The sequence below is a fragment of the Grammomys surdaster genome, unplaced genomic scaffold, assembly GCF_004785775.1.
Source record: "Grammomys surdaster isolate TR1022 unplaced genomic scaffold, NIH_TR_1.0 141, whole genome shotgun sequence".
Lineage (NCBI taxonomy): Eukaryota > Metazoa > Chordata > Mammalia > Rodentia > Muridae > Grammomys > Grammomys surdaster.
The window spans coordinates 2,046,218-2,069,294 of NW_021604599.1; the positions used below are offsets into that span (position 1 = coordinate 2,046,218).

The 23,077-nt window shown below is 38.3% G+C and overlaps 1 protein-coding gene across 1 annotated transcript in view; it reads left to right on the forward strand.

Moving 5' to 3' along the window:
• The window catches only part of Prkg1 (protein kinase cGMP-dependent 1), a 1,042,192-nt gene extending 1,028,499 nt beyond the window's left edge, over nucleotides 1-13,693 (forward strand). The window contains exons 15-18 of the mRNA XM_028764010.1: nucleotides 1,724-1,846; nucleotides 1,933-1,995; nucleotides 11,377-11,443; nucleotides 13,501-13,693. Of these exons, the coding sequence (XP_028619843.1) occupies nucleotides 1,724-1,846; nucleotides 1,933-1,995; nucleotides 11,377-11,443; nucleotides 13,501-13,599 (352 nt within the window). The 3' untranslated portion in view covers nucleotides 13,600-13,693. The remainder of the gene's footprint in view (nucleotides 1-1,723; nucleotides 1,847-1,932; nucleotides 1,996-11,376; nucleotides 11,444-13,500) is intronic.
• The last annotated feature ends 9,384 nt before the right edge of the window (nucleotides 13,694-23,077 follow it).

Below are 23,077 nucleotides of genomic sequence, written 5' to 3' on the forward strand. Positions count from 1 at the left end.
ATATACATATACATATACATATACATATACATATACATATACATATATATATATACACACACACACACGCCCCCCCCACACACACACACATCATATATATATGTTCCTGCTGTTAGGAGCCCACAAAACCACCAAGCTAACAGCCATAACATATATACAGAGGACCTGGTACAGAGGGGGCATGGATCTTGGGGGGAGGGACAGAAAGGAGAAAGTAGGTAGAGTGGAGGGGAGGCGAGACTGTGATTGGGATGTATTGTATGAGAGAAGAATCTATTTCCAATGCTTAAAAATGTCAGAATGTAAATTTAATATTTAATGAAAAGGATTTCTGATTTTCTTAATAGAACTCTTTTTTTTGTTTATTTGTTTGTTTGTTTCTTAAGACAGGGTTTCTCTGTGTTTATCCCTAACTGTCCTGGAACTCACTCTGTAGTCCAGGCTGGACTCAAACTCACAGAGAACAACTTATCTCTGCTCCCAAGTGCTGAGGTTAAAGGTGTGCACCACGACTGCACAGCCCTAATACAACACTTAAACTGATTTCACATCTGAGAGAAAAGGCAGACAAATGTCCTAATGGAGGGTATTTTAAATGATGATGTAACCTGACCATAGCCATCATAAATTTAAATTTTACTAGATTCTTCTTTAAATCAGAAAATGTACAGCTACCTAAAATGCAGTTCTTTTGAATCAAAATATTGTTCTACAGAATGCGTTCTGTGTTTTCTTTAATTATATCTTTTGAAAGTCTATTATCATGTTAGGATTATCAGCTTCAATAAAAAGAATTTATCATCTCTAAAAAAAAGAAAAAAGGCATAAACAATATAATTCTATCTCTGTTCACATATACAAATGAAATTGTGCTCATCAAATGTTGATTATTAATATTTTGGGTTATTACATAACTTATTTTCTACTAAATAATATATAGTCATTAATATTTTAGCAAAGACTCAGCATGCATCATCTCTAAAATATACTAAAGGCATCTCTAAATCATTTAGTTGTCTAAAATAAACATGGCTATAAAAAACATGAATTAGAAAGTGTTAAATTAATCACCGAAGACTCTAAGGAGTTGATTCTTCATTTCTGAAGCAAGATGAAAACTGGCAAGCTAACTTAAAAGAATAAAAAGAACATTCCATTCTGACACCACAAGAAGGGCAAGCACTAGGAGATTAAACAGAATTGCATTCGTTCATTTGAATGGCAGTTAAAGTTGTGTATTATTAATAATGTACTAAAGTAAATAGGAGACACACACAATCAAAGGAAATACAATTACACCCTTAAAGTGAGGAATATGGCCATGGGGGCCTAAAATAAAGTAATTCATTAGATGTATTCCCCAAGGAAGTATAAACACTACATTCAGAGAGTCATTTCAGAAGAAAGGATTTGTTAAGTGTGTGATAATCACACAAGTTGTGCCCAGTAAGGCAGTGTGGAAGAGACAGGAGCATTTAGGAGACACCACAATAACCAAGCATGGGGCAAGAGGGGATCAAAGGACAGAGGGACGACTGCACAAGGTGCGTCTACCAATGGCTTTGCTCAACAGTGATTTATGCTTTGTTAGTTTCTAATTCTCGTCCCATTGTCATAGCTAATGCAATTCCCTGCATTAAAGCTAAAGTCATGCATGTGACTATGCCAACACTTTCTTATTCAGAGAGTAAAAATACCATCTCTCTATCTTCCTCCCTGCCAGCCCACCTTTCTCAGGCCCAGATCCTATGAAAACCTACAATATCATACTGCGGGGGATTGACATGATAGAATTTCCAAAGAAGATTGCAAAAAATGCTGCTAACTTAATTAAAAAACTATGCAGGTAAGTGTTCGGAGTGCATTGTTTTTAAGGAATCACAAAGAGAAAATATTTGACTTTTTTTCACACGACTGTTATCTTATTTTTAGAGACAACCCATCAGAAAGGTTAGGCAATTTGAAAAATGGAGTCAAAGACATTCAAAAACACAAGTAAGTATTCTTTTTTATATATAACTTTAGATTTCAGAATTCAGAAATCATGGTGAATTCCCCAAGATGGAAGTTTTTACTGATTGGCTAGAACATTCAGAGAGAAAGGTTTTAAAAACCTTTCTATGTGTATTTGGAAATTTGCTCATTAATATCCAGCAACTCACTGACTTAGTTTCTCTCAATTAACACTACCTAGTAGTTATGTTTTACCCCTTTGGCACAAAGAAAAATATATCCTTTTTATTCTTTGTTGCATTAAAAATCAAAATTGCTCACTAAAACATTTATTTTTTAAGTAAAGGTAACATGTATACATGTATATATTATATAGAGATAGATAGATAGATAGATAGATAGATAGATAGATAGATAGATAGATAGATAGATAGAAATTTTTGAGCATCAGTGGTTCTGGGATGCAGGAGTTAGGGACACAGCTCTTCATCTCACTTACAGTAGCTGGATCTTTTCTTTAGGATATCTCTACTCAAGTGAAAATGGGATTCTTGACTTTGCTGAGGAGAGTCCTATGGTTCAGATCAGACAAAGGTGAAACAAAGTTGAACTTATTAGAAATAGATTTCTATCATAAGCACAGGGGTGGATACAAAAAGAGCGCTCAAAAAGAATAAGATATACCCAAGTATGGGCGTGGCCTTCTCAAGACATGTGGGTGTTTTAACAGTAGCCACCTGTTCAGTTTGGGTGGCTGTCAGCTTATATCTTCAAGGATTGCTAGGAAACTTGTTTTTGCAAAAGAAATACCTTGGTTAGAACAGAAATCTGATAAATCAGAAAGCTGAGTTGCTAGGGTGGCCACGAGATTGAAGATATCGGTTACTACACATGTGCTTTCTAGTGAGACCCTTAGATAACTGTAGGTTTACAACAAGGATTTAACTGTAGGTTTACAACAAGGAATGAAGCCGATTACTTGCAGTTTTAACAACTGTATAAAAGGAGCTTTGTCTCTGTGTAGGTGATCTTCACAACAAATGGTTAATTTGGATGTGGCTCTTGACTCTGATCTAGCAGGGGACTTTGACAAGACTCCATAGTGAAACATTACTTCTCGTGTCTTATTAATTTTCTCTTTCCATTTTGTGTCAGTTTCCCCTTGTGAGACTGTGATCCCTTAGTCTTAATGGTGCATGATGTTCATTCAAAGAGATATATTCTAAAACTTCTTCACTGCTAAACAGAGATGCAGACATTAAACATCCAGCTAGCGAAAGCCTCAAACTGTGATAAGGATGAGATAAGAATCTGAGTTTGGATGTTGGAGGTGCATCATCCCATGAAAATTATAAGAGATAGCATGATTACTTGGGACATCAAATGATATAAATGAGAAAGTATAACATAGATTGTTATATTTAATATTAGCAACAGAACAACAGTGCCTCTTTATGCATGAGATAACTGACAACCATGGTGCCAGTAAATGACTAAATCTTAAGTCAGAATCTGACCTAGAGTGGACACAACACAAAACCTGATGTGTCAAATACAGATGCACTCCACTCAAAAAATGAATGGCACAGGTTCTCAGAATACCAAGGGTCCTTGTCCTTATCTTCTGTTTAAAAACCTTAAGTCTCTGAGAATTCCATATACATACACAATGACATATAATCATTGATCATATCTACCCTCTATTTTCCCCTCCAACTCCTCATGGATCCCTTTTGACTTTCAAAGTAAGAGCCTTTGGGTTGACATAAAAACTTACCAGTTGTTGTATATTGAGAATGTGACAAAACATAAAAGAACAATTCCAAGAAGGAATCCAGTGGTAGAACAAACATATTTTAAAAACAAAACATAGCAAAAGCATACTGAGATTGTGACCACTGAGTATACTTGCTAATTATGCCTAAAAAATAGCGACACAAAGCCAAACATGTAAGTGGGACTTGTCTTTGCACTGAGGAAGTTTCGATATGCTGGAGAGATGGCTCAACAGTTAAGGAAGTTGTGATATTAAGATGCCTTATTTGTTTATTCTTTTTTTTAATTTATTTTATTGGATGTTTTATTTACATTTCACATGTTGTCCCCTTACCCCACCCCCCACCCACCCAGGAACCCCCAATCCCCTCACCCCTCCTCCTTCTTCTCTGTAGATGTAACCTCTATCTACCCCCCTACTCCCACCTCCCCACCCTCAAAATTCCCACCCCCTGGGGCATCCAGCCTTCACGAGGTCAAGGTTCTAATGATAGTAAAGCTTTTCAGAATTTACAGATTTATCACTGAAACTAGGGAATCTCAAGAGGAACAATTTTATTGTACAATATACCATGTGAGGTCTCTCAGTCTGTGCAATTGGATCTCTCTCCACCCTGAGATTGTCAGCACATGTGGGAGATACTTGTATTCCTGACAGGGAAGCATTTGGGTAAGATCTCATTGGCAATCCCCTTCTCAGAACTTGATGACCCTTGGTAATGACTTAGGAAAAGGTGTTTTGTTCTGCCTCCTGGGTAATTATGAAGACAAAGCAGACAGGACATTGTGACTATTTGAATTGTAGACTTTATGATCCTTTAACCTCAAAGACATAAACAGCTAGAACAGTTAATGGTTTTCTTCCCAGGGGGAATGAGTCATGAAGTCCCTGAATGAATTTCTGCTGATCTGTTTGAAACAAGAATTTTATGTTGCCCTGAATCCCCCAGTCATTTTCTGTCAGTCTGTGACCTATGCCTTCTCTGCTTTGGTGTAAGACGGACTTACATTTGGTTCTGGGACAGGTATATCACAGCTGCTTACCCACCAGCATTGCCAGAGCTACTACAGATTGTGAGTGTCTTAGCTATTCACACACGATAGAGTCCTGCTATGAAAGTAAGTTGTGAGTCTGGGGTTGTCCCTTACCTAGCTTTTAAGTGAGGAGTCATAATGTTGTATCTTATTCTGGTACATAGAAGACACAGGGCTTTTCTAAGTTAGTAATTCCCAGGGCTGTTGCTTAGGGTCACCCTTATAAATACCACACAGGTCTACTTAGTAAGTGATCCTAAGTTACTGCCTAAGGCAAAGAACAAACCCTAATGCTGAAAGAAATATTGAAAATTTTGACCAGTCCAGAATTTTCTGGAACACTTCAATGTTGACTGCCAGCTTCTGAGTGGGAAAATTTACTAGGAAACCTTGAGCATCTTCCCTCTTCAAAGGCACCCATCATAGGCCCTGAAAGCCCAGAATTCCCTTGGGAAGGTAGGACTAGTTTAGGCTGCTGTCTGTGGTCTTTAAGTACTTGTAGACATTGTTCCAGGCCCTCTGGTGTTGAAAGTCTCCCGGAAAAGGCAAGTGTTATTCTGATGGGCCTGTTCTCAGGAATGACTTGTTCTTTCTGTCTGATACTTTCTTTGTCCTGTTAATTAAAACATCTACAGCTTTGAATATGTGATTTGTGGGGAGTTTCTTTTCTGGTCCTGCCTATTTGCTGTTCTTTGTACCTCCTGCAATTTAATGAGCATCTCTTCCCTCAGATTTGGGGATTTTCTTCTATGATTTTATTGAAAATCTATTCTGTACCTTTGACCTAGGTTTCTTTATCTATAGCTATAATTTGTATCTTTGGTCTTTTCATAGTGTCTCAGATTTCCTAAATGTTTTGTTCCTGTGTGTATTTGTGCGTGTGTGTGTGTGTGTGTGTGTGTCTGTGTTTAGCTTAACATTTTCTTTGACTAAGTTATCTACTTCCTCTATCTTGTCTTCAAGACCTGATATCTCTTCCACTTGATCCAGTCTGTTGCTGAGACTTTCCTGTGACCTTTTTTTTTTTTTTTTCCTATTTCATTTGAGTGTTACATCATTTTGGCTTCTCTTCAGGGACTCTATCTCTTTTCTAAATTTCAGTTTCGTATCTTGTTTTATTTTCATCACTTCATTCAACTGTTTGTGTTTTCATGCTCCTCAGTTAGGCATTTGCCCACATCCTCTCTGAGTTCCTTCAATGTATTTATAATCACTGTTTTGAAATTATCATCTTGTGTATTAGCCTGGTTACTTTTCTCAGAGACTATTACAATGGGGATGGTGATTTCTGGAGGAGATTTATTGTCTTGGTTATTCGTGTGTGTGTGTGTGTGTGTGTGTGTGTGTGTGTGTGTGTGTGTGTGTTTTCAGTGGGACTTAGGCATCTGTTGGCAATTTTAGGTATACGTATCTCATCTTACCTTTACTGAGTAGTATTTGGATGTCAGTTCGCTGCTACCCCAACTTTCTAGGTTATGGACCAGCTGAATGGTTCTTGGTGTTCAGTCTTGGGGCCTCTCTGTGTCGATATGTAGATGGTGTTTCAGAAGTAGTCCTAGCTCAACAAATGAGAGTACAACTTATGAGTCTCTGAGGCTTGGGAGAATCTCTCTGCCAGTCTTCCGTTGTGGAGCCCTCCCTGGTCTCTATGGGTGCTACTTGGATTGAAGGAGCTGGGATCATAGTGAGAGTAGGAAATGTTCTGCAGGGGTAGGATTTAGGACAGCACAACATCCTCAGGTGGAGGTGGGTGTGGTGGGAGCCAGGCTGGGTATCCTTATCTTATGTTAGGGACATAAGACCTGATGAACTCCAGGTGTCTCGGTGGGTAGGGTGACAGACTGTTTTGGGGAGTTTCTACCTAGAGTTCCAGGTCAAATTCCATACTGTGCTGGAGAAGGGTGATGTATGCAATAAGCATGTACTTGAGAAGTATGGGTTTAGGGGACCTACCTGGAGTTCAGGTCCAACGGTATACTGTGTGGTAGCAGTGTGTGGAAAGGATAACTAGTATGCACGTGGTGAAAAGATGCACTATTGGACCTAGTGGAGTACAAAGTCACACTGACTACAGTTAGTAGGGTGGCTGGTAGGCAGGTGGGGGTGTGGAATGGGTTTAAGGAACACAGCAGAAATTCCAGGTTAGATTCCATATGATGCCAGGATGGAGTGGTGGGGAAGGTGACTGATAGGCAGACACACAGGCAGAATGGGTCAAGAGGAAGCTACATGGACTTATGGGTTATAGTCCACTTAGTGCAGAGGACAAAGAGGCTGGTAGACAGGAGTACACACAGAAAAGGTCTGAGAAGACCTGCCTATTGTCCCCTGCTAGGTCTAGGTAGCTCAGAGTTCATCTGATAGGCAAGTCAATGGAAGGGTTCTTAGCGACCTACCTCGAGTTCCAGATCAGTTTCCACTTAGGAAACTGGGTAGGGTGGCTAATAGGCAAGCAGGTAGGTAGATGGACTAGATCTGAGAATCCTGTCTGGAGCTCTTAGTTATACTCCAAGCAGGTGATGTGCCAGGTAGGGTAGCTGATAGTTGAGTGGGCACAGAGAATCTGAGGAAACTCCCTGGTGTTTCAGGTCAGACTTGTGCTAGGTGACTCTGTAAGTGAGATAGCTTATAGCCAAGCAGGCTGAATGGGTATAGAATTCCTATTGGGAGTTCCATGTTGGACTGGCTGTGGTACCAGGTGGGGAGGGGGCAGCAGAGGGATGGAGTGTAGAGTGTATAGAACTGGGATAGTAGGCTGGGCTTAGAGGTCCTAACTGAAGTTCAATGTTAGAGTCCATGCTATATTTATGGGGGCAGGACCAAAATGGGTACCTGGCTACTGGGAAGGCAAGCTGAATTGGTGTGGGAAACATCCCTGGGGGGTTGTTCATCCAATCCCATGTGGTTTGGAAGTGGCATGTTGTGTGGCGTGGCTGATGAGCAGTAGCTGAGGCAGAAGGGAACTGGGGGACTTAGGGGAGTTCCAGGGTATACTCCATGCTTTGTGAGAGGTGGAGTGTAAGTGGAGAGTACTGCTCACAGGCTGGTAGATGGGCTGAATGTGTCTCTGGGATCTCCCTGTAGTTCCTGGTGTACTTCACATTATATGTGTGCAGAGAATGCAGTGGGTAAATGACATAGGGACAGAATGAGTCTCAGGGAACTTCTTGCCGTTCTAAGACACATTCTATTCTCTGTGGTAGCAATATAGTAAATAGAGTGATTAATAGGCTCATGGGCATCAGAATGGATCCAGGGACCTATTTGGAGTTCTGGTTCAGAATCCATGTTGTGTGGTTAGTTGCACAGTAGTTAGAGTGTCTGATAGGCAGGTTGAAGGCATTGTGAGGACTTTGTAGAGTTCCTTGTCAGGTTCCACACTTGGATCCAGGCTGAGTGGCAGGTAGAGTAACTGATAGATAGACCAACAGAGTGAGTGTAAAACACCCACCTTGTGTTCCAGGAAGGACTTTCTGTGGTGCCGGGCACTTCATTGGGCAGGGTATCAATAGGAAGGTGGACAGGTAGAATGAGTCTGGAGGACCTGGTTGTAGAGTTGGATTCCAAGGCTCGAAGTGGGTAGGGAAACTGATTGGTGAGCTGGTTCAAGGGATCTAGATCCTTCTTTCTTTGCAGAATAACTGTATTCCAACAAATACCCAAAAAGGTATCTAAAACACAGACAAAACATTTTAACTTTATCTTACCAACAACAGTTTGTTATGGGCTTTAAGTCCTATGATAACAGGCACTTAAAAACAGCTGAAAACTCTCATCCATCTCTGTAGTAGGCCTGTAGAGGAAACCAAAAACAAGATCAAAATCTCTCTCTGCCTTCATTGTACATGTCTGCCTCTTTCCTTTGAGTCACCTGGTTATGTCTGCGGGGAAGCATATTAGTCACTCAGGAAAACACAGAGCTAAGTCATTATAGTCCAGGAACATCACTCCCAAGATAGAGGCCATTATCCATGAAGGCAGCCTGTACTAAAGAGAAAGAGGAATCCTCTCCTATGAGCCAGCCTAGCCATTCAAGCAATAGGAACATCTCTGAACCATCTTGTAAAACTAGGACTGAGAGAGTGCTACCAAGTCTGCCCTGTCATTCTTCTTGTTGTCTTCTCATTATTTTCTACCTAAGTGTAAACTTCGTGTCAGTATCCAAAAAGGTGAACCCAGGGCCCATTAGGACCCACTATCTGTTTCTATAACACAACTATATAGATCAAACCCCTCTCTCTAAGCCTTGCCATTACAGTCTCTTCAATTGGCATAATTGGGACAAATGACCAAGCTTTGTCTGTTGAGGCTACTGGAGCTGGGAGCTTTCTGTCTTAAAATCCCCATTATACAGTGAATTAAGAGGAGTTTCAGTTAATTTATTCTTCCAATTTATATCAGTGTTCAATTGTCTCATCAACTGACTCAGTATCACATGAATAATATGCTAATATCAGTACATACATAAATATAGGACAAAGACCCTAGCTGTGAAGGTCACCTGGGTAGGGACAAAATTCTTTTGAGAGATGTTGCAAATACAAATGTTAAAATAGCAACTAGTCATACTCAAAAGCCCTATTTCATATGGTCTTTCTCCTTCTCTTCTACAAGCTTACGGTGTTCTAGGAACTTCATTGATAGGAAGAGGTGTGTCTAGATCCCCTTGTGTAAGTCCTATAAGTTAGCCACCATTTGCCTTATCAGATTGCAAACCCAGATATCCATGGAGCCACCCTGTACACCCCCCAAAAAAAGGGCAACAGGGATTGAGAGGACACATCTTTGCTAACTTTTGAGGTACAGCTTGAGCTATTGTTAACATGTATATCACACCATCTCTTGAGATGCTCGCACCCATACTTGGATGAGTCTTATTCTTCTTCACAAGTGTTTGTCTTTCTAGTAACCCCCATGCTGGACTCTATGATAAAAATCCTCTCCTAACAAATTCTAACTCTGCCGTGCATTGGCTCATCTGAAATTATTTTCTGCCATAAGATCAAGAATCCCTTTTTCACCTAAGTAGAGGTCTCAAAAAGACTACCTAGGCTGCTACAAGTGACATTGTGGGTCTGGTCTCTGATCTTCCACCTTCACTGTACCTTCAATGTTAACTCACTGGCAAAGATTAAAAGTATTTGTAATGCATAGAGCTAAGCATATTGAGATGTTTACTAAATTATAATATGACAAGAACCTATACAGACAAAAATTGAAATTACAAAAAGTGTTGTATGATAAGTTGGTATGTGAATTTGATAACTATACTTTAAGTGTGAATATTTTAAAATTTAGACTTAAGTGTAAAATATTTTATAGGTAAAATTACAATAATAATTATAATTATTTTAATTATTTGATGTTTAACAATTACATTTATTATTTTATATCTTTAATATTGCTTTATATATTTATATTTGTTTTATGTCTATTATTAAATAAAATATTTAACAGTTATAAATATAAGATATGATTATTTTAAAATATTTTTAAATATTTAAATGTTTTAAATACTTGAATAGTTTTTTATATTTTGTAAAATAAGCTAATTGAAAACATTTTGAGCCAGATGTGGTAGCACAGATCTATAGCAGGATATTTATTCTGCTACATTGTATTCACAGTGGAGCTGGTGATTAGGCCTTAGAAGAGGAATTGGAGCTGGAAGAAGAAGAGAGCAAGGGGAGGGGAGTAAAGAGGAAGGGGAAGGGAGAAAGAGAGGAAGGGCAGCAGAGGAAGGAGGCTATCAGCCATGGAGAACTACAGATGGGTCAAAAGCTGTCCTGGGTAGCAACTTCTATCAAAAGGTTAGATATTGGGTAACAACTCTAATTGTGTGGGCATTTTGTTGATTGAGCATTTCTAAATATATAAATCCTTTAGATAATCATTAAGCTTTAAGAGTCTCATTTCTACAGGGTACTGTGAGAATGGCAGATATTGTCTGGAGTTCAGCCGAGCTTTGTGGATGCTGCATGGTAGATTGGCAAAGCCATGGCCCATGCTGACGTCTTGTGGGTATCAGGGCCTCCGCATCTAGCTAGCTGGAGCCCTGGTCAGAGCCGAGGAGAAGCGGGAACATGGTGGCTGCCCAGGAACAAGCCAGACCGGGTGCAGTTTTCTAAATATCACCCCTACACAAATCTGTAATGCCAACACGTGTGAACTGGAGGCAGGAGGATCCATAGTCCAAAGTCATTATCACCCACATCGAAAGTCCAAGGTCATCATTCTAGACTCCAAGAGACTTTTTCTTGGGTGGAAAAACAAGATCATAATTAAATAGAAATAATGTCTATTTCCATCACATGAAAACATTTGCCTGAGCTGGGCGGTGGTGGTGCAGGCCTTTAATCCCAGCACTTGGGAGGCAGAGGCAGGTGGATTTCTGAGTTCGAGGCCAGCCTGGTCTACAGAGTGAGTTCCGGGACAGCCAGGGCTACATAGAGAAACTCTGTCTCGAAAAAAAAAAAAAAGAAAAGAAAAGAAAGAAAGAAAGAAAAAAAAAACATTTGCCTGGCTGCTTTCTACCACATATATCAAACGTTTTGTAGTGAGAATATGTAGCAGAGAGGCAGTATCTTTATCGTCTTTATTTTTGCTTTCTAGGTGGTTTGAGGGCTTTAATTGGGAAGGCTTAAGAAAAGGCACCTTGACACCTCCCATAATTCCGAGTGTAAGTAGACTTTTCGGCTTATGAATGGTGTGCTCGCGATGGTACTTTTTAACCAACAAAGATCTGTTATTTTTAGAATTTTATGATCAGATGTCAAAATCTATGAAGCACCATATTATAATGATGACATATTCTAAAATCCAAACGTAATAAGTCTAGGGCTGGTTATTATACATGTAATCTACCTTTATCTTTTTAAATTCTTCATTGGAATTCAGATTCACTTTATTCATACATACATGTCAGCTTTTGTTATGGTACATGTTAAAAATGAGCATCTGGAATTGCTTCCAGTTTCATTTGCACGTCCTCACCTACCCCAGCATGACTGTGAAGCCATGTGTCCTTTCCTCCTGTAAGGAGGTTCTCTTTTCCTAACACAGTTTATTTGGCAGGGGGTGGGCAGGCATGCTGCTAAAGAGCTACATCACATGGACTGTGCATATCAAATTAACCTCAAACAGACTTCAACTGAATGAAGTTGTTTCTTTCACCTGAACCTACCCTGTCTAACGCACCCCGCTCCATTTAGTAAGTGGAAAAGGGCGTGCTTTGCGGCTCTGTAAATTTTGTTTATATGCTTTGACTCTCTCAGATTAATTCAAGATTCTTTGTAGACAGAAACATTTTCCTTTCTTCCAAGATTTATTTCTCTGCTGATTGGTTTTCATTCAGGAAACAAAATAAAAATACCACACTCATGTCTCACAGCATAGATCCCAGCTACACTCATGGGATTTTGTCTTCGGTGTAACGGTAGAAGTCCCAAATATTTGATGTAAAATTTTCTCACCTAAATTTATCTGGGATCACTTTTATACAGTAGGAATATTACATGGGTTTTGGTTGATGTTCTGGAGATTGGACTTAATCAGTCAATATGTAAGAATTGTACTCAAGTTTAGAATAAACCTCTAAACTTCCATTATACTTAGAATAAACATGTTTCTCAGAATTCTTTCATTATACTTTTTAAAATACACATACAAATTTTATGATATGCCTGCTTCTCTGGCTTTCTGCTGTTCCAGTCTCCTCTTGTATGGGGCCATCATGTTGGCTAGTCCATTAGCTCTAGAACATAGAACTCTTTTAGGACCTTAGTGTGTTCTACACACTGTTTATTTAAAAATGATTCTTAAGTTAAAATAATACTTTTGTAAATAGATTTTCTATGATCATTCAAATTTTTATAGTACCTTGTAGTTTTCCTCAGAATACTATGATTTTGTAATTCCTTACAGGTTTCTGTGATTATTTTGTTTTATGTACACAATTATTAATGACAGTCTAATTTCCCTTGGGTGTAAGAAGAATGCCTGTTTCCAGTTCCTCAGTTATGCAAAATTTAAAGCAAAACATTCATCCAGTAATACATATTCAAAACTGGTTTCTGAATGGAAAAGGGGGGGGAATGCCATTAAAAATTCGAGCTCAGTGTCGGGTGTGGTGGCACATGCCTTTAAACCCCAGCACTCACACCATTAATTCCAATACTTGGGAGGCAGAAACAGGTGGGTCTTTGTGAGTCCAAGGCCAGCCTGCTTTACATATTGAGTTCCAGGCAAGCTGAGGCTACATAGTGAGATCCTGTCTCAATACAACAGCACCACAATTCTAGTCCAATGTAAGAAGAAAATTTGTACATTTGCAAGATAAAAATACTACCTTTCCATAAACAGTTTGAAAATCTGGCATTTGTAACAACATAAGTGGGAAGGGAAATCACTTTCTTAATTCAGGCACAGAAAGAGTACACAGTTACCCCTATGTGCAATCTAAAGGCAAGTTCCCCTTACAATGTAGAAATTAGATGTTGCTTACCAAAGGCTGACAAAAATAATGCCAGAAGAGTGGGGAAAGGGTAACTGATGTATAGCTAAATATTACTGAATGTATACATCTATCAGGTTACCCATCGATGTGTACAGATTTTGCTTTTATGTACCTGTTTTAAAATAAAGAACTATCCTTTTAAATAATGGAAAATAAAAATCTGTAGGTCACAATTCTACCAAAATCACCAAAAGCCTCTTGTCCCTTCTGTCACCTTACAGGTTGCATCACCCACAGACACAAGCAATTTTGACAGTTTCCCTGAGGACAGCGATGAGCCACCACCTGATGACAACTCAGGATGGGACATAGACTTCTAATGTATTTCTCTTACCTGCTTCTGCCTTGCTGAAGACAGCTTTTTTTCTGAGACACAGCTGCCAGCAAACCTGAGGGAAAGAGAGAAGATTAGTGCTCGGGGTCACCATGATGCCTTTGATCGATGCTGCTCCAGTAACTACAGTGGCATTAGGACTTATTGCTTAGATTACGATAGTGCTCTTTACCTGTTTTATGTTTGAACCTAAAATAGCAGTTGACATGGTGGTCCTGAAGCAAAGCCTTTCACCAGTAAAGTGATGTTTTCTATTGTTGCGATAACCTTGCTTTGCTCTGATTATATTTTGAAAGAGTGTAGGAAACACTTCAATCTAGTAGAAGAGTCTGTATCTTGCTAGAACTACCAAGAAGAATAGAGAATAATATATTTGGTACGATAGATGACTGTGGTACGGAACCTGGGCTACATTCCCTTTCATCAAGAGAAAGGACATGGAGCCTGTGACTGAAAAACCAACCGGTATATATATCGTACAATGAGGACCATACATCTGTGGGTCACAGAGTTCATGTCAAACCAGTGCTAGATGTTTCTGAGTTTCTTTCCGAGCTGATGACGAGACTGAATGTTACCTTTTCTTTCTGATTGATTCTAAACATTGGCCCTGATTTATAAAGCACAACTGTATGGTTTCTGTACAAGCTGCCCATGGCAGGTACATAGTATGTTTTTGGAGGATGGAAAATGTGCATGAAAACTGAGAAATTGACATGACAATATGGAAGTGAGGAAAGGAATTCACAACACCATTTCATATCTTTTTAAAAAACATATTGTGCTTAAAGATGGTCCTGGAAATGACTAGCAGCCAATTGGTTTTATTTATTACCTAACACCCTCAAACTGAGGCTTACACTATTCCCTTTTATAAGAATAAACCCCTGGGGGAAGGGGTGGGGTAGGGTGGGGAGGAATTAAGACCCATCCAAAAATAAAAATGAAAAGGTGCTATGTCTTTTTTTCATCTGTAACGTCAGTGTCTGAATAGACGACACAGATTCTAATCATCATGTCTAGCCAGAGACTCAAGCATTTTCACCAACTTTATTAAAAATAGACTCCTGTCAGACATCACAACACAGTCCAGGTCTCAGAGAGAAAGGATATTAAAAATGTATTTAAACTAGTCTCTTGTCTTAGGCCTGAACCAAAACAAAATACATATGTCCAGACTGAAAGCACGAGGTTAAGACTTACTGTACTAAGGAGCTTTTTTGACTTGAGGTCATGGAGGAAGACAAAACCAGGAGTTGAGGACTGTTCCCTAGATAGGTTTATCTGAGTAAGAAGGGGTAAGGAAGGAAAACAGGAAACTGATTTCTCAAAACTACATTTTAGCTGAATCTAACAGAGGTATTACAATCTTGAAATTTCACATGACCTAGAGAAGATAAAATTTGAAAATATTAAATGGACTGTCCTTTTCACATGAGGAAAAGAATCATCAAATTAAAAAGAATGTGTTGTTGGCAGGCCAGTTGACCACTATTATTAAGTGGCAGAACTTTCCAGAGGTTTCCCTGGGCAGGTGATATTTTACTTGTATGGACAAATGAACAATTGTCCAAGATGTCATCCTGATTTGGATATGTGTGTTAATAGAGGTTTGCTATTTTTCCAGTAGGGTTTTTTTATGTAGAAATTCTGATTAAAAAAAATGTTTCCATTAGATTTATAGCCAATAAATAACATGACTTTTGTTTCAAATTTCATCCTTAAAACTAATTCCAACTATACTTATCCTATCAAAATATAATACTCTAAAAACATTTGAGGCCTAAAGCTGCTGAGTGTATATTTAATTGGGATAAAGTTCAGTTAAAACTTTGATCCTGATTTATTATTATTATTATTGTCTATTGGAATCCTCTCCTTCATGAGCAATTCTCAAGATTTCTAGATTTCCCAAGAGATCTATAAATTTCAACAGACTATATAATATTAGATTAAACACATCAAGCTAAAATTCAGTGGTTTCTGGAGGTTTATTTCTCTTTTAACTGGCTTTAAAAACATAATTCCATCTTATAATGAGTGTTCAATAATTTTTGTTCCAAGATAGTATGGTTTAGGTATGCTAAAGGCTTGTGATGGCGTTATATTTGCCTTGTTGTTAGCAAAGGGAATCTGTCTCTCTAATTTTTCAAACATTCACAGATCCCCAGGAATTAGCACAGACCATGTATTTAAGAACTAGGGTTCAAGGCTAAGACATCTTGTGTGTCTATGTGTTCTATGAAGAAGAAAGTTGTTGCTTTAAGTACACGACTATAGGTTATTTTCCACTTGTGGTACATCTTTTTTCATTTCATCCACAGTATTGGTTAGAATGCCCAACACAATCACAAGAAATAAAGGTGAACTCTACCTTCTAAGAATTGCTAACAGAAAACATTCATCAGATTTTCAACACTGAATTTTAAGGATTTAAATCTTGTCTTAACGAAGACACTAGGGCTATAATTCATGGTCAGCTTCATAAACCACGTCTTACTTTCTGGACTTTTCCATGCCCCCTCATTTTCTGGATTGTTTTGTTTTGTTGCACTAAAGACCATCTGGATAAATTAGAATAGTGCCAACTTGTTTGAGTTGCTTACTGATTTTCTTGTTGATAGTTTTGTGTGTGGGAAATAGGGCTTCCTGTGTGTCCGAAATCACAGAAAAACAGCAAACTGCCGAGAAAGGACATCACAATGTTTAAATAGATCAAACACATTAGAAAACATGAGTTTTGGAAAATTGTTATAGTTGATTTTTATACTTGTAATCATCTTTGTTTTTTGGATGTAAACGAGATCCATGTAGCATTTAAAACAAATTTATTACAATCCTCATTAGTCATAGAGATTTTTTCCTTAAAATTAGGGAACATACATGTGAATTACACATGTAGAATAATATCTAAACTGTTGAATCGTCCTCATTTCATTTCCAAATGACAAGCTTGATGGCGAACCTAAAGAAGTCAGCTATCATATTGAACACAAGGGTTGTAAAACCGACTTTATACAACAGAGGCAATTTGTGCATTATCCACCATATTTTCTTTCACAATAGGACCACAACAAATATTTATGTAAATAGATATTTTTGTGTGATATTTTGTGGTACATATAATTTTTTTAGTGTTTCACAGCATTATGATTTATTTTATTTGTATTAAATAATGTTTTAGGTCCAAGTAGACTTGAATGGACGTTACAATTGTTAGTATTATTGAAACTTATGTCAAAAGTACTGTCATTCATCTGTCCCATAGTTTAGAACATGACCTGGCTATCTGGCGTTGTTGCAAGTGCCTTAAACTCATGGCATCTTATTAAGAAAACAAATTTGGTGTTATGCTGCATGACAAAGACAAACACACCTCAAAATGTTGTCCTTTCTTAGCTTGCTGCGTTTTACAGTTCTTTCTGCTAACAATTTATAAGCCTTTATTATATAATATTGATGAATTACAGAAATGATGAAGTTGTTATCTTATTTCTGTTCAATGTACCAGAGCTGTGTGTCTGTTCATGAGATACAGCGTCATTTCTGTGAAATGTATAAATGTATGTGCAGGTCAAATTACTATATGACATACTATCAGTCTGTATACAGGTATTCCTGTTTTGCTAAAGCTGTGCAGACTCAACAAATTGAAAAAAAAAAAGTAGTGCAGTCAAATCCTAACGTATCTCATTTTATAGATTCCATTAACAATGGTCAAACCCAAAGGAAAAATTGGAAATGACTGCTCATCACACCTCGTTAGGAAACCAATAATGAAAACGTACCTTGGTGCACCCCTCAACAAAACAGGATGCTCTCTCTGAGTTCTCATATATGCAAATCATATATGAGGCGAGTTTTCAGGAGACTTTGAAAGCAAACCGTTTGAAGTATGTTGTTAGCCCTCCTCCTTCTCTGGCCCTGCAACAACAGACAGAGCTCTGGGACCTTGGCTATGACGCAGAGATTTGGGCTTTCTACGTAAAAGGGATATTTCTTTAAGTATCATTTATCAAGTTTATTTCAACGTATGATGTTTTTACAACTGGTCAGTTCTTTTGTATTCTTACAGCTATGGTTATTTGATTGTCCTCTTACAATTTGTTCTACATGAACGAGTCTTTTGTTAGAATGCAACAAACTGTCATCTATTGGTCATTGGCCACTTGCACTCTTTTGATGTAGATTTAAAACTTTTTCATAACTTAACCTGCTTTGATTTGCTCTGTATTTTCCCTGCAGCTGTAATTGCAGAGTGCCTGTTGGATACTTTATAGAGTTGAAATAAAAAAAAATTACTTTTGAACTTATTTGTCTTTGATTCCAGATGAGTCAAATAATAGAATGAGTGTGGTACCATACTGCACTTGAGATGGCCCATAGTCACTAACTAGTACATAACACCTGCAAACCAAGCGTCTTTCATGAGATAGTATAATAGAAAGATAAGTCAATGGTTCTTTTTTTTCTCAATAAAGATAATATCAGAAGACCATGCAGCATGAAGAGCAAGATTTCCATACCAAACAGGGAATGTTTCATATGTAAAGCACTTTCCTGTGTCTTTGCTTCCTGGATCCTTCCACTGAGCTTCAGATACAAAAAGAACATAGGATGGTGAGGACAACACAGATGTAAAAACCTCAGTCATCTTAAATGATAATAAGCATCTTCCACCTCCTCCCTCTGCTCCTCATTGCAGGAAATGACTAACTTATTAAAGCTAGTATGTGGGTTCCCTCAAATCAACTACTTTTATCTCACTGACATGCTTTGATTGCTAGTGACAATGAAACCTCGATATCCTATCCAGTTACTTTCTCAGTCAGACAGTCAAAAACTTAGAAGAAAATACCATTTTAGTATACTAATTCAATCATTTTATTTCTTAAATGTGTCCTATCCTGATTAGTTACTGTTCTTATTATTGTAACCAGTACCTGAGAGAGAGAACATATAGGAAATACCTAATCTTTAACGTTGATGTCTCCAAGAGATCAAGCGGGGAGGCATGATGGAGCAGCACAGTCTCCATAAGGACAAATGGAAAACAGAGTAAAGAGAATAGCTGAAGGGGTTAGAGCAAAATGTAGCCCTTAAAGACAGGCTCTTAAATGCCTACTTCCTCCAACATGGTCTCACCTCAACTTTTACCACCTCTTTAATAATTCCATCAGAGTTTGAATCCATAAAGAGGTCATTAATCCAGTCATTAGATCAGAGACCTCAGAGTGCAATAGTGTCTGAAATGCCTTCCCGGATAAACTCATAAATATCCCTTATGAATCTCTTAGATTCTTCTCCATCAAATCAAACTGACACGCTTCAACCACTATGTGTACATAATATAGGACAGCCACCACACTTAAAATTCATTTTTTTCTAGGTCCCATTTAAGTTTTGGTTTTTTCTACTTCTCCTTTTCAAGATGTAAGTTTTATTTACAGTAGTGTTTGTCTGTGGCAACCTTGGTTTTCAGCTAAAATCAACCTAAGGAGCAAATGATGAATCCATTCACATACCCATTAGCAAAGTCAAGCAATTCAAACTTCAACATCAATAAAGAGAAAAAGAAAGGATGAAAAAATAGAGAAGATACTGAAGGAATAAGAGAGGGAAAAGAGTTAACTAGAGATCCCATGGAACCCTGGAAAACTGAGAAGAAATCCAATCAGGAAGTAATTGGCTATCACCTAATCAATTACTATGCCACTATACACTAGTGGGCATATCTTGCCTGGTAGGTTGATTGTAGTACACGATGACTACAGGTAAGTGTTACTATTGTTTCCTTTTCTCTCCCAGAGGCTGACTAGTACCTTCCAACACTATGAACACTACTCAGTGGGGACAAAATTTCTAGCCCGAGGCTTAATATATTGCTAATTCTGATTCAACTAGAGAAGCTTCAGTATAACTTACTCTACATATGGAAACAATATGTGGTGGATATACACTCTTCTTTGAAAAATCTATTGCATATTAATTATTAAAGAGTCTCAAAAACTACTGAACTAGATCTTATACGAGGATCTTTGCATATGTGCGTATTTATAGGTACATTTCTTAAAAATACTTATTTCTTGAAAGAAAGCTTCCATTCAAAGAATCCAAAGAAGGGGAAAAATTCTTAAGGAGTTGAAATTACTATATTTGGGGAGATTAATAGGGAGCATTGTGGAGTGCTGGTACGTTAATTTCTTGATTTAACTGGTGGCATACCTGTAGTCACATTGTGAAAATTCATCAGACTGTATACTTAGCTATAATATATAAGTTTAAATATTGAAGACTCTATCAAATAAAATATATAACATACCAAAATTTATGAGCTTTTTAGTGCCTATTGGTCTGTATAAATACAATGTACTAATACTGCTTTGATGTATTTCTTTGTGATGTATTCTTTGTGGAAAATTAATCATGTATAAAATAACATCTATTTAACGTATGTTTTGAAAGAAAAAACCTTCCTTCCTCCACCCCATATCTGTTTCCAATCCATTTTCTTTATTGGGAATATTTCAAAAAAGTGTCAATAGTTTTGGAAATCCCAGCTCCCTGTACTCATTGTCATAATGACAGGGATGACCTCCCATGACGCAGGCACTTTAAGATGAGTTATAGGTCTCCAAACCCTACCTAACTTTCAGCTTCTCACAACCACTGGCAGTTGTGCCCAGAACTTTTCAGCCTTCTATTTTAAAGTAGTCAATGGAGGAGAAACATGGTGAAGGCTCTGCCATCATAGGAACGCTGTAACACTTCCAAGAAGGACCCTGGGATCATAGGATGCCTTGAAGGAAAGCTTACCCAACAGATTTGTCCAGGCAGCATTTCAATGATGGAGGTAAGGTATTTAGATTAACACAAAGACAGCTTGGGATACAATGATTTGCCTTCTAAGACTGAAGAATAATGATCTACAAAGGCATTGAAACCATGGCCTTTGGGAACCAGTGTGCTATTGAAGGAGTATTAATCTGGTGTGTCTCAGATGAAGAGTTTCCCCAGGAGACTCTAATTCTTCAACTCATCTGCTATGGGACTTTGAGTAGTTAATTTTTCAGTAATTGTTTAAAAGTTTTGAGATCACAATAAATTACACCATTTCTCCCTCCCTTCCCTCCCTCCAAACCCTCTTCCTTTCTTTCTTTCAAATTCATAGCCGATTTTTGCATTAATTGTTGTAACACACACACACAAACAATAAAAAAAAAACATGTTCAGTCTTTATAGTATAACTTGTGTGTATGGTGTATGTATTCAGGACTGACCATTTGCCATTGAATTACCAACTATTGTGTTCTTCAGAGGAAGGATCTTTAACTAGAAAAGGAGGGAAGCCAATACAGAAGGAGAAAAATGGACTTAATATAATCTGCACATAGTATGATTTGTATATACAGAGAGAGGAGGGAGGCGGTACCAGGCATGCAAAACCTCCATTCCAGTTGATCAGTGGCGTCCAAGAGATTTCTAAACCAACATAAGCTACCACTGTTGCCCTTGGTTGCCTCCCAGACCATAAAGGCAGGCCTTATAAGTGATAGTATCACACGTTTAAGACACAGGACTTGGAGGAGTTGAGTTAAAATGGACCTGGAAGCCTCCTCCCTGAGGACTAGCTCTCATAGTATCTGAAGGTGCATGCTTCAGAAAAGTAACTGGTAGTCTTCTTGCCCAGTGAGAACCTACAAGCCATGAGATATAGCACTCAAGGGTGCAATGTCTATCTTGTGAGCAACCAACAGCCATCTAATCGGACTTAAGTCCCACTCAAAAGGAGGGCATTCATTCCTGGTACTATAACCCAGACAACTACCTGTGGCTGCTGAAGTCATGGACCCTAGATGAGAGCCTACTACTGCTACTTTCCTAAAACAGTATAATTTCTGTGTTCTAAACCAAAAAATAAATGAATCTCTCTGCCCTCATCAAAGAAGCTTCTTCCTGAAGCCAACAGAGACAATTACAGAAATCCACAACTAACTGGTCAAAATGTAGAGAACTACGAGGTAGCAACCCCCAACTTATTCACTTACAGCACAGCCCCTAGATCAAAAGCTTAGGGAACATCATGGAAGATTGGGTGGATAGACTGTAAGAGCCAGAGGACCAGGAAGTCTGCTGTGAGAGAGTATCTTCCATATATGATGAAGAAGTTACCTCCATGAACTCTCATCAATATGACCACCCAAATAAGACCAGTACAATGACACCACCAGTTAGTAGATATGCCAACATGAATAGGGAGAATCTTATAAAGCCTCACCTAGATGAAGAAGTATAGACAATTAATGACTAGTGAGAGAAGAGGATTCAGTCTTCTCTAGGGATGAGCTCTCTGATAAGTTATTCAATCCCAAGTGGTCATCCCTAAACATATATATATATATATGTATATGCAACACTAAATGACCTCAACAGGTTGTACTTATATATACATATACCTACATATAATTGTTACACAATATTTGATTACACTTTGAACCCTGAGATTGTTATGATGTGACTTGGCTCTTAGCACATACCTTTAATCCCTCTGGCTAGAATATATTCACACCTTAAGTACACACCTTTAATCTCAAACAATGAAGGTTATGTTAGTTTGTAGAAAGAAGCACCCATGTTTAAAAATGATATCTAATTGGGTGAAAGACAAAGTGACAAATCAGAAAAAGATTTGACAAACTGTGGAGTGCTGGTCATTTGCCTGGTGACCATGTGGCTGACTGGAAGTTGTGGCTTCCTGTATATTGTACATCTTACCATGGTCCCAATAGACCAGGCAAGACCTAGAGGCAAACAAAATGCTTTTCAGTGAACGGTATCCCTTTCATGGCATAACCCAGAACATTCTAATCCAAACTACTATCACATTTGGAGCCGTCTCTTTGGCTCATGATGTGAGTGTTCAGAAAAATCCACAAAAAAATAAAATCAGGGCTGGGTTCAAAACCGAAGCAAAAACTGCCTTTAGATTAGTGGATATTTAAGAATCATGGCTGTAGCTGGGTGTGGTGACACAGGCCTATAATCCCACCATTTTGGAAGTGGAGGTGTAAGGACTAGAAATGCAAGATCAGCCTAGGTTGCTACATCTCTATCTCAAAACAACAAACAAAAGAGTCCTATACCCAAAGGGTTCCTGAAAGACAGTTGAAAAAAGAAAGGTAAGGAGAAAAAAAAGAAAGTTTTAATTGACAAGTTCTTTCACTATCTTGTGGATAGTTTTGAGGGCCAATTCTAGAAACTTGGCAGGAATTTGACAATGGGCCAGGGGAAGGGAGTAGGCTTTGGGCAGGAATCTGACTTTGGGCTAGGACTCAGGAAATAGGCTCAGATTAAGAATATTTACATTTGGGCTAATGCAAAGCTCAAAGTGGGCTCAGCCAAGGAATGTGTGGTGTTCCTTTTGTCTTGGTCATCCTAATAAGCCCCTAGAAACAGTGTTTACA